Source organism: Hyla sarda, chromosome 12 (assembly GCF_029499605.1).
Source record: "Hyla sarda isolate aHylSar1 chromosome 12, aHylSar1.hap1, whole genome shotgun sequence".
NCBI lineage: Eukaryota > Metazoa > Chordata > Amphibia > Anura > Hylidae > Hyla > Hyla sarda.
In genome coordinates, this window is record NC_079200.1 from 5,246,960 (window position 1) to 5,259,956 (window position 12,997).

General features: G+C 46.8%; 1 protein-coding gene across 1 annotated transcript in view; it reads right to left on the reverse strand.

Annotated features, from left to right (window-relative positions):
• The window catches only part of LOC130296644 (fer-1-like protein 4), a 124,391-nt gene that overhangs the window by 32,857 nt on the left and 78,537 nt on the right, over positions 1–12,997 (reverse strand). The window contains exons 28-30 of the mRNA XM_056548396.1: positions 9,500–9,631; positions 9,312–9,422; positions 6,787–6,914 (exon numbers count right to left, since the gene is read on the reverse strand). Of these exons, the coding sequence (XP_056404371.1) occupies positions 6,787–6,914; positions 9,312–9,422; positions 9,500–9,631 (371 nt within the window). The remainder of the gene's footprint in view (positions 1–6,786; positions 6,915–9,311; positions 9,423–9,499; positions 9,632–12,997) is intronic.

A 12,997-nucleotide genomic window follows, 5' to 3' on the forward strand; every position in this document is an offset into this window, starting at 1 on the left:
CCCAGTTACAGACATTCCTCGCCATCAGACCACAAGTAAGTATTGAGGATATACATTAGCTAAAATTAAGGGGGTATTCCAGGCCAAAACCTTTTTTTATATATATCAACTCACTCCGGAAAGTTAAACAGATTTGTAAATTACTTCTATTAAAAAAACTTAATCCTTCCAATAGTTATTAGCTTCTGAAGTTGAGTTGTTGTTTTCTGTCTAACTGCTCTCTGATGACTCACGTCCCGGGAGCTGTGCAGTTCCTATGGGGATATTCTCCCATCATGCACAGCTCCCGGGATGTGACATCATCATTGTGCAGTTAGACAGAAAACTTCAGTAGCTAATAACTATTGGAAGGATTAAGATTTTTTAATAGAAGTAATTTACAAATCTGTTTATGAAGAAAAAAGGGGGGGTACCAAAAGCCTCTAGACTAATACCATAAATGGTACATGATGATAAAATTGCAAAGAAATAGAGTCGGACTGTGCTTCACTTTAAATGATGAACAATATTTAATATAAAATAATTACAAATAAGACATAAATGTAAAAATAATATAAATAGTATAAATCAAATACATAAATATCTCCTTCCACAGGGCCCTTGTGGGGAGGTGATAGTATAGTAATAAGATAATTTAATAGTTTAAAATCCGCATGTATGGTATATTCTTTCAGGGTTTCAGGGTACTTTGTAAACGACCCTTTCCGTTGTCGTTTACAAAGTACCCTGAAACGCGTCTAGAGAAAGAGACTATTACCGCATGACCACCGCAATCCACTTACCGCTACTTCCTACCTCCGATACCACTCCTGCCAAGCTCCGTTATACGCTGCTTTTACACCTGGCTGTATTTCACCTGCTTCACCACCAGACGCCGAGAGATCCTCCACGAGGCTTTGCTTTGTCCCCGGAGTAGATCCATCTGTCTCCGAGTGTGCTTCCATCTCCGGAGTTACTCCATGACCGGTGACTTCTCTTAGGCCTGTGGCAACCGGGCCCGTCACCGCAAGCGCATGCCAGCGCTGGACACAGCCTCCACAGCACTTGCCATCTGCCTCTCGGACGTCCAGCCATACAATTACATCATCTATGGGAGTTGGTAACTATACTACTATATGAACTGTTTCAAATTTTATGATCACGGAGTGCACTTTATAAAAAGTGAACTATGCTGGTTTACACAAAATTGGATTAGTGGAAGAATATACCATACATGCGGATTTTAAACTATTAAATTATCTTATTACTATACTATCACCTCCCCACAAGGGCCCTGTGGAAGGAGATATTTATGTATTTGATTTATACTATTTATATTATTTTTACATTTATGTCTTATTTGTAATTATTTTATATTAAATATTGTTCATCATTTAAAGTGAAGCGCAGTCCGACTCTATTTCTTTGCAATTTTATCATCATGTACCATTTATGGTATTAGTCTAGAGGCTTTTGGTACCCCCCTTTTTTCTTTATAAACTACTTTATATTTGTATTTTTTGGTGTAAATACTTTCCATATAGCCTTGACTAATTTATTTTGTGAGCTGCACATACCCTAATTTTTTCTATTTTGATACAATTTACAAATCTGTTTAACTTTCCGGAGCCAGTTGATATATATAAAAAAAGGTTTTGCCTGGAATACCCCTTTAACTTTTCTTAGAATAAAATATATTGACCCAATTTTTTTTTTTTAAATCTAACAAAAGGAAAGGTGTGCAAAAAACACCATGTGAGACCAACACCACCAAGTATTGATGAGATGCAAAGACCTCTAAAAGGTGGAAGGGAACAACGTATGGTTCATTGTAACCTGAGGGTAAAAACTTCCCCTGTAAGGCCCTACTCTCGCATTATTAATCCCCTTCTTGGCAAGTGTTACTCACCCTAAAAAGGGCGGCCCCACACAGGAACCTCTCCCTATTTCCCCCTACAAACATCGCCATTTCACAGGGTATTTAGGTGAAAATAGGGAGAGTTTCCTGTGTGGGGCGCCCTTTTTAGGGTGAGTAACACTTGCCAAGAAGGGAATTAATGTGTGAGAGTAGGGCCTTACAGGGGAAGTTTTTACCCCACCTGCTACAATGGACAATACGTTGTTCCCTTCCACCTTTTCGAGGAAAGTGTTACTCGTCTTAAAAAGGGCGGCCCCACACAGGAACCAATCCCTATTTCCACCTAAATACCCTGTGACATGGCAGTGTTTGTAGGTGGAAATAGAGAGAGGTTCCTGGGTGGGATGCCTTTTTTAGGGTGGGTAACACTTGCCAAGAAGGGAATTCATAAACGAGAGCGGGGCCTGACAGGGGAAGTTTTACCCCCACCGGTTACAATGGACCATGCGTTGTCCCCTTCCACCTTTTAGAGGTCTTTGCATCACATCAATACTTGGTTGTGTAGGTGGCACATGGTGTTTTTTGCACAAATTTCCTTTTGTTAAAAAAAAATAAAAAATTGGGTCCATATATTTTATCCTAAGAATATTATTAAAAGTACATTTTTACGTAATGCATATCCTCAATATTTACTTGTGCACACTAACACTTTTACAAAAGAGACAGTTTTCTTCTGCCTACCTACCTCAGCTACTATTCTGATCCTGACAGCCGCCTGATGCCACACATCTGATGCCAAGTTCTCCTATTTTCACCCACCTTCATCACCGGGTACTGGTATTGCCACCTATTGCCCCACTCTGTCACCGGGTCACTTTCAGGACTCCTGATGCTGCTGATACCACCTCCAGGCTGTCTCATTCTGCCACCATATGTTCTCTTCATGGTGCTGCCCCCTCCAGACTGTCTCATTCTGCAACTATATGGTCTCCTCATGCTGCCGCCACCTTCAGGCTGTGTCATTCAGCCACTTTATGGTCTTTTAATGCTTCAGCCAACTCCAGGCTGTGCCATTCAGCCTCTATATGGTCTCCTCATACTGCCGCCAACTCCAGGCTGTGTCATTCATACACTATATGGTCTCCTCATGTTTCTGCCACCTCCAGGCTGTGTCACTGTACCACCATGTGGTCTCCTCATGCTGCTGGCACATTAAATAAAACTTTTTAGGCTTGTGGTGTCCCGGTACTGGACTCGGTCCCGTACCTTTGGTTGTAAGTCCCCATAGTCAGAGTTCCTCATGCTGATAGGGCTCTCCTGGTGGGATAGCTCCTAGTCACCTCCTAGTCTTCTTAAAATTGTATATATTTAACATATTATAATGTAGTGTAAGTAATGTACAGGACCTTAGGTCACGTGATTAGTGATATTTGTGTTATAGTTGAGGTTATGGACCTTCGGGTCATGTGACTAGGTCATGTGTTATATCCACAATGCTTTGTACTAGGACTGACAGGTTTGGGGAACCAATAAGCTTTGAGCCTGCCCCTTCAGATATAAGGGCGCTGTATCCAATGATCGCTCTCTTTCCTCCGGGATATGACAGCGAGCGGAGCTCTTTACAATTCTACAAGCAAATTAGGCCTGAAGCCGACCAATTTCAGCCACATACTAAACCTTGAGTTTATCCAACTCCATCCTAAAATCCTACATGATTACTGAACCTAAAATATACCCCTAAATTCAGTAGAACAGCATAAAGTAAGGATTCAAAGTTTATTCCCTACAAGGTCCCAGCCAACCTGTGAGGAGTCTAAATTCCGGTCCTCTTGTAAAGACAGTTGTTAATTGCATCCTGCATAAAATCTGCAGTAAAGTTATTCCAAGTTCAATACAATTCCGGCTGTGGACAATCGTTTATTCCTCCCTATCGTTCCTGGGACAGATGGCGGTAGGACAGATATATACATTGAGGAAACCCGCACCCTGGTGTCACGACAATCAAGGGTTAATTCTATACCCAGCAACACTACACTGCAACACCCCTGTTCACCCCTCATCCCCGAGCACCACATTGCTTTTTGGCGTCACGAACAGGATACGGGTGTGTGCCTACAGCTGTTGCCACCATTTAAAGGGTACCTCTCATCAAATAAACTTTTAATATATTTTAGATTAATGAATGTTGAATAACTTTCCAATAGCATGTTAATGAAAAATATGCTTCTTTCTATTGTATTTTTCCCGATCAGTCCTGTCAGCAAGCATTTCTGACTCATGCTGGAGTCCTAAACACTCAGAGCTGCCAGCCTGCTTTGTTCACAGCCAAACAGGCTGTGAACAAAGCAGGCTGGCAGCTCTGAGTGTTCTCCTTTGTGAACAAAGCAGACTGGCAGCTCGTAGTGTTTAGGACTCAAGCATGAGTCTGAAATGCTTGCTGCCAGGACTGGTAGGGAGACCCCTAGTGGTCATTTCTTCAAAGTGGAAAATTAAATAGAAAGAAGCATATTTTTTAATAACATGCAATTGTAAAGTTATTCTGCATACATTAATCTATAATATATCAAAAGTTTTTTTGATGAGAGGTACCCTTTAAAGAGTACTCCCCCATTAAGAACTGTGATTAATGTACTGTGAGAAAACTTTGCACGCTGCGAATAGGTGTGCGCACACAAGTGAACGGGAATGTGCTTATGTTACTGTGTGTAAGAAATGTGCACGAAAAGTAAGGGGAGAGGCGAAAATGTATTTGCTGCGAAACTGTGTAAAGTATGTAGCGAAGCCATGCTAAGATCCTCTGGGGCATTCAGTACTGCAGGGGTTAATCTTCTACCAGAAAAGATCGCGAAGAAAGCCTGCGCTGCTCCACGACCCGCCCCTGGGCGTGGCTATCAAGTACACGTGTCGCAGCCAAAAGGGAACTTAAAGCCATTGCCGTTGTTTGCCGAAGGACAGGAAGTCGGGGCTGCACCAATGACGTCCTTCCGGTCGGCAGCCATTTTGGAGAAGCCCAAGATAAAAGGAGCACTGCAGAGCGACCTCTTCAGTCTGCACGAGGAAGAGGAGAGTACAATCATGGCGGAGAGCAGCGTTCCACGTGGAGGGAGTGTTAAGATGGCGCCGGAGCAGTGGAAAGTTGTTGCGGCCGCAGCACAACTATTCCAGGATTTGGTTGACCGCCTGCAGCGGTTGACGCTCAGCACTGAGGGGACCTGCGATCTACCTCCATTGCTCGATGACGACGACGACTGGCCAGCCACCCCGACAGGGGAATCTCCAGGGACATCCAGAGCGGTCACAAGACCCAAAAACCCCACACAGCTTCCATTCAAATGTTTTCCCTCAGATGATTGGAAGGGGGATCCATTTGGACTGAGGCCAAAGAGGTCTGCCCCTATTGCCTCCACCATCAAGTCCTGCGACAGAGAGTTCCTCCAGCGTCAACCAGATGTCTTCATGCCCTCCAATGTGCCCAGGCCTACTCCTACCAAGAAGGTGAGGCCTAAACTGCGGGCACCAACCACTGTGCCTGGGCCTACTCCCCGCCCAGAGGTTTGGTCTAATCATCAAGGACCTACGGATGTGTCACGGTCCACTCCTACCAAGGAGGTGGGTCCGGATCAACCGGCACCAACAATTGTACCACTGGCCTCTTCAGCAGCGGCCGCTAACTTTATGGTCAACGTAAATCCCTCCGTGTCTCAATCTAGGCTCACCAACGTTCTGGTCTGGGATACAACCATCAACCCTGTCAGAGGATCCTCCTCTTGTCCTGAGCCTAAAAGGGGCAAGAGTCCAATCAGGAGAGGGTGGGGTGTCAGGAGGGGTTTCAAGTGATGCCTGCACTAATTTCTTTGATTTAGTTTTTGTCTTCTGCAGACTGTTGCAACATGTTTAAGCTGGTGCCTGGCAGGACTATGCCATGAGAGTTTTTGTTCACCATTGAAACCATCAAGCTTGTACCTGGCCTTTGGTCAAGAGACTCCTGGGTCTTAGGAGATTGGTAAGTTTGTGCCCGGCTATTGGTGGCAGCCATGTCTACTGAACTCTTAGCACAGGTGGACTGCTGATCCTTGTGCGTCTGTTTACATGTACATACCTCTAAAGTAATATATTGTCCTTTTTGTGTTACCCATTTGCACTTGTGTCAGGTGAAATGCAATGTGTAGAAAATGTAAGTGGTTAATGCACAGGGACCAGCAGGCTCCTCCTTATCATCCCATATGTATTGCCAGGGAAAGGTGACACCAGTGTTAGGATAAGACATGCATTCACAATAGCTGATGTTCACAGATCAGCTGGCCCCTCCCCGTGGAATGACTTCTGAAAAGGTCAAAGAAACAGAGCATGCCCAGTAATGTCTTCAATTTATGTGAATGGGACAGCCCCTGTCTATTGTTGTCTATGTCCATAGGGCTTGCTGTAAAGTGTATGACTAAATGCTGTTCAAAACAGCTCAAGCAAGATGGCCGCCCCCATAATAATATACAAAAAATGGGAGAGAAAAAAACAATAAAAAAAATAGAAACAAATGAGAAAAAAAACATATATAAGTACAAAGAATCTGGGTGACACTCCAGACTGCATTTCCTGATTTTGGACTTTTGCCAGCAGGAGTCCAAAGTCTGTACAAGAGATGGGGGAAATGTGCTCTGGACAAGTAGGGAGACACCTAGTGGCAGCTTTTTTAAACAAATAAAACATAACTTTTTTTTTAAACAAAGTACATTAGAAAGATTTTTTATTTACCATAAGCAAAAATTTTTTTAGGATGCATTCACAGGTACAGGATCCTGCACAGATTTGATGCCCATGATTTGTAACTGCAGATTAGAAGCTGTGCTCAGTCATTTAGTTTACATTGAAATCTGCAGCAGAAAATCCTGCGCATAAAATCTGCGTACGTGTGAACGTACCCTTAATGAGAGTGCATATTGAGGTATACTTACTCTCCAAACACTGGATTCAGCTGCTTGGGAATATATCTCTCCTTGCTGTCCATTGTCTGTTCTCCCACTTTTACTACGACGTATGGATCCGCCTTCCCATTTGGATCGGCCGGGGATAAGTTTGTTGCCTGTAATGAAACAGTAAATGTGAAATGTACGAACATTTCTCAGAATTCTGCCATAAAAAAAAAAATCATAACATGGATCAACATGGATCATCAACATGGATCATATATAAAGGATAGCCTTATGCAATTCAATTGTTCTACTGCTAATACCTCTCCCTATACACCCATGAGCACTTCCCTCTACTTCAAATAACTCTCCCTATACACCCATGCATTTTCCTCTACTGCTTATACCTCTCCCTATACACCCATAAGCACTTCCCTCTACTGCTAATACCTCTTCCTATACACCCATGAGCAATTTCCTCTGCTGCTAATACATCTCACTATACACTCATGATCACTTCCCTCTACTGTTTATACCTCTCGCTATACACCCATGAGCACTTCCCTCTGCTGCCAATACCGCTCCCTTTCCACCCATCAGCTCCTCCCTCTTTCTACTGCTAATACCTCTCCCTACACACCAAGCATTCTGCTAGCATTTCCTGCTGCTCTATGACATTTTTTGCCTACCTTTAAGGGTATGTTCACACTGAGGGATTAGAGAGGAATTTACTTGAGTAATTCCGCTCGTTTATTACTCTCCAATTCAATCAGCAGTGAAAAACCCAATAGAGGAATTTCCGCAAGTGGAATTCCGATGCTAAATTCGGCTGCGCATGAAGAATGAGCATGTTCTTTCTTCATGCATGCGGAATCCGCATCTTTGTCCCAAAGAAATCAAGGAATTTTTTTTTTCAGGCCGACGCCGTTCCGTGCCAAAAAAAAAAGGGAAATTCTTATTGGCGGTTGTCGTCTAGCAAAGAAATAAATAAATCAGTTTCCTCCTATATCCTATATCCAATTCCGAGCAAATTCCAGAAAAACAAAAACGGAAATTCCACGGCGGAATTTTTAAGTGTGAATTCCTCGCCAATTCCTCAGTGTGAACATACCCTAAGGAAATAATGACCCCCCTAAATCCCTTTCCTCGGGTACTGAGGTGCATTATCTTGCATTTATTCACATTAAATGTCAGTGCCCAGAGTTCTGACCATTCTTCTGGTTTTCCTAAATCCTTTTCCATTTGGCGGATCCCTCCAGGATCATTAACCCTGGGGCAAATCTTTGCTTCATTGGAAAAAAGACCAAAACCATCGAGACCTTCTGTAATATCACTAATGACACCGAATGGGTCCAAGTCCAGATCCCTGAGGTACCGACTGGTAGCAAGACCTTGCTCTGAATATTCTCCATAGACTACAACCCTCTGGACGTGTGGTTCGGTATAGCGCCACACTCTGGAATGGAGTCTAAGTGCCCTCTAGGTTTACACCCTATATCCAGCTTTAGGATGTGGAAGCTGGACTTCTGCTCTTATAGGGTGTCTGCTTGATTCCTGAGGGTGGTCCTTGTGCTGGTAGCACAACGAAACGGTCTGCACTGCGGCTCTCCCGATGCATGTAGCAGATCAGTGCAATCAAAAAGAAGAAGCTTCAGCACACGGTAAATTCTCTTGCAAACGGTTTATTCAGCTTAACGTAGCTGGCCGTTAACCCCCAGCTATGTTAAGCTGAATAAACCCTTTGCAAGAGAATTTACCGTGTGCCGAGACTTCTTCCTATTGCTTGTGCTGGTAGCGTCTGACTCAGCAGACCAGATGGCACCAGTGGGAGGCGCCGAAGGGTCATACGAGGCAAGCCGGTATCTAGGTGTAGTTTGTGGGCAGGTGGCTGGACTGGTAGAGTCTACTGAAGGCCCATCTATGTGAATGTGTGATGTACGGCGCTCCAGCCGGACATACCAGCCGTGAGCGCACCTCCTCCTCCTTGTCCGTTGGCGGCGGGGCTGGGATTCGCATTGCGGGACGCGCCCCCATGCGAGTCCCAGCCCGTCACTCACCTCCATCCCCGGTCTCTGTGCCTCAGCTCCGGCGCGCGTGCCCACGCTGGAGCTTTGAAATTTAAAGGGCCAGTGCTCCCATAATTAGTTACATACTTGTACCTCTCTTATAAGTTCAAGCCCCTTTCTATTGCCCTTGCCGGATCTTTGTTTGCCCTAGCGCCTTAGAGAAAGCAATTTTACAGTGTTCCTTGCTGTGTACCAGACCTTGCCTTCCGTGACTTGACTACGCTCCTGTGCCGCCTGACCTGACCTCTTGCCAGCCTGACTACGTCCTTTTGTACCACGCTTCACCTCAGCCTCCTGTGGGGTCGAGTCGTGCCAGGGGTAGCGACCTGGGCTCTGGTGAAAATCAGCGGCACCTTAGACTCCGCTCCCTGGTACGGCCCGCGTCATCCGCCCCACAGGATCAGTGGATTTACTACACCTCCTGCTCCCGACCACCGTGGAATAACGGATCTACTACCTCCTGGGTACCTGCCATCTGCGGTGAGTCTAACAGAATGTACTTACCTTGACAATGTAAACTCTCACGAGCACTTTCACCGGGCGGTTCCTCGGCACACCCTTCATTATCTGGAATTCATCGGTAGCGTCACTTGAAGGGAAGATGTAGAAGGAACCCTGGAGGAACACAGTTAAGATGTCACAAGGATCTCGTCCTTCCGGACCTATAATCTATTAGGGACAGCAGATTGTACCTTGTATTTCCCCATGAAGTTGTCGTCGTCATTTCCATCTTCATCGTCCAGCGCCCGACCCCGGTGCAGAGGAAACACATACAACCAATCTTCAAAATTATTGAACTCCTTCTCAAGTTCCTCTTTATAAATCTGCCGGGAAAATCAATCATTTATTCCGGGTGTCCAAATTGACTCTATAAAAATCTAATTTCTGGGAATTTAATGGGGAAAAAAATCTATGATTGAAGTCATTGACGGATCATTAAACCAAGAATTCTTCACATTTCAGCTTCAAGCTTTATTTTATTGTATCCATAAAACCTCCGACAGGCAGGGCAGGCACTGCCGCTTGGCAAACTAGGCAGCCACTTAGGGTACAGCTGACCACCTTCCACAGATTCCATTGGCAGGGACAAGCTGGTCCCCCAGTAGGGATGCCAATGTGGCATTTAACTATAAACACGTCTTAATGCAGCATTATGCGGGCAGCCACAAGAGGCCAGACATTTCTTCCTCTGCATGACATCATCAGTGCCTACAGAGTGGAGGAGGAAAAGGAGAGGTCAGGAAAAGTTTTTTTTTTTAATCTGGCAAGGGGGCTACTACCTACAGGGGGCCACTACTTACTGGGGGGTACTACCTATAGCGGGGCTACTACCTACAGGGGGCCACTACTTCCAGGGGGGTACTACCTATACGGGGACTACTTCCTACAGGGGGCCACTACTTACAGGGGGGTACTACATATAGGGGGACTACTACCTACAGGGGGCCACTACTTACTGGGGGTACTACCTATAGGGGGGCTACTACCTACAGGGGGCCACTACTTACAGGGGGGGTACTACCTATAGGGGGGCTACTACCTACAGGGGGCCACTACTTCCAGGGGAGTACTACCTATAGGGGGGCTACAACCTACAGGGGGCCACTACTTACAGGGGGGTACTACCTATAGGGGGACTACTACCTACAGGGGGCCACTACTTACTGGGGGGTACTACCTATAGGGGGGCTACTACCTACAGGGGGCCACTACTTACTGGGGGGGGTACTACCTATAGGGGGGCTACTACCTACAGGGGGCCACTACTTACTGGGGGGGTACTACCTATAGGGGGGCTACTACCTACAGGGGGCCACTACTTCCAGGGGGGGTACTACCTATAGGGGGGCTACTACCTACAGGGGGCCACTACTTCCAGGGGGGTACTACCTATACAGGGACTACTACCTACAGGGAGCCACTACTTACAGGGGGGTACTACCTATAGGGGGACTACTACCTACAGGGGGCCACTACTTACTGGGGGGTACTACCTATATGGGGATTACTACCTACAGGGGGCCACTGCTTACAGGGGGGTACTACCTATAGGGGGGCTACTACCTACAGGGGGCCACTACTTACTGGGGGGTACTACCTATAGGGGGACTACTACCTACAGGGGGCCACTACTTACAGGGGGGTACTACCTATAGGGGGACTACTACCTACAGGGGGCCACTGCTTACAGGGGGGCTACTACCTACAGGGGGCCACTACTTCCAGGAGGGTACTACCTATACGGGGACTACTTCCTACAGGGGGCCACTACTTACAGGGGGGTACTACTTATAGGGGGACTACTACCTACAGGGGGCCACTGCTTACAGGGGGGTACTACCTATAGGGGGACTACTACCTACAGGGGGCCACTGCTTACAGGGGGGTACTACCTATAGGGGGGCTACTACCTACAGGGGGCCACTACTTACTGGGGGGTACTACCTATAGGGGGGCTACTACCTACAGGGGGCCACTACTTCCAGGAGGGTACTACCTATACAGGGACTACTACCTACAGGGGGGCACTACTTACAGGGGGGTACTACCTATAGGGGGACTACTACCTACAGGGGGCCACTACTTACTGGGGGGTACTACCTATATGGGGACTACTACCTACAGGGGGCCATTACTTACAGGGGGGTACTACCTATAGGGGGACTACTACCTACAGGGGGCCACTGCTTACAGGGGGGCTACTACCTACAGGAGGTCACTACTTCCAGGAGGGTACTACCTATACGGGGACTACTTCCTACAGGGGGCCACTACTTACAGGGGGGTACTACTTATAGGGGGACTACTACCTACAGGGGGACACTACTTACTGGGGGGGGGGTACTACCTATAGAGGGACTACTACCTACAGGGGGCCACTACTTACAGGAGGGTACTACTTATAGGGGGACTACTACCTACAGGGGGCCACTACTTACAGGGGGGGTACTACTTATAGGGGGACTACTACCTGCAGGGGGCCACTACTTACTGGGGGGGTACTACCTATAGGGGGGCTACTACCTACAGGGGGCCACTACTTACAGGGGGTACTACCTATAGGGGGGCTACTACCTACAGGGGGCCACTACTTACAGGGGGGTACTACCTATAGGGGGGCTACTACCTACGGGGGGCCACTACTTACAGGGGGGCTACTACCTACAAGGGGGCAAAAGCAGCAATTGACTTTATGATGCCTTAGGCAAAACTTGTAGGTAAGTGTGTTAGGGGAAAGGTAGGAGGATTTGGTAGTGGTGGGTAGGTAGTTCCCTTCTATTACGTGCAGGTATACAGGTAGAAAATCCTCCCATTAGGTATGTAAACAGGTGGAGAATCCCTCCAGTAGGTAGGTAGGTAGGGAATCCCCCTAGTAGGTAGTTAGGGAATACCCCCCCCCCCCACTCGACCCCCATAGGTTGATTTCCTCAAAGAAGATGCCCCCCAAAAATAATAAAAATCCCACTCACCTTCCCTATGCTCTCACGCTGACCCCTCTTCATCCTCTGGTTTTGGCTCATGAAATGACAAGGGACTAGTCCTGCAAGCCGTACATGATAAGATGGCATCATCGTGGTGGGTTTGCAGTGTAGGCAGAGGACAACGTTGTGGCCTTTGCTTACATTGATCAATACTGCCACACGTGGCACAGAAAGGCCACTCAGGGTCTCTGCCCAGCTGCCTTCACATGCCAAGAGCTATTCCCTGTGGGCACACAACCGGCTCCTCAAGCCACTCCCACCGCACTTACCAGGGTGACAGATAAGTCCGGCGCTACCATTGTGCAGTGTCACAAACGGGTAAGAGGTGGGAGCGCCCCTCTAGGATGGTGGCAAAATAAGAAGAGGAGCAGGGATCCCGCCGCCTGTGCTCATATACAACAAGAGCTGCTCCTGTACAATAAGGCCTCGCGGCTGCCCAACTCACCTACTGGTGGAGCCGACTTGGCAGAGGGGCTGTAGTTTAGTAAGTAGTTTTCCTGTAGGAGGTTTTATGGGCACACTACTGTAAATAATCCCTGGACTGTACTTTATTTATATTACAGTCTGGTTGCTGTTTCTGCTCTGCCTGGTCCGTTTTGAGCCGATCTACCGCTTAAATCTTTAGTATAAAACATGTTGCCCAGTCATGTAAAAAAATGAGATCTCACTGGGGCTCAGGAGTGACCTGTGATTTTAAGAAAGAGCTGT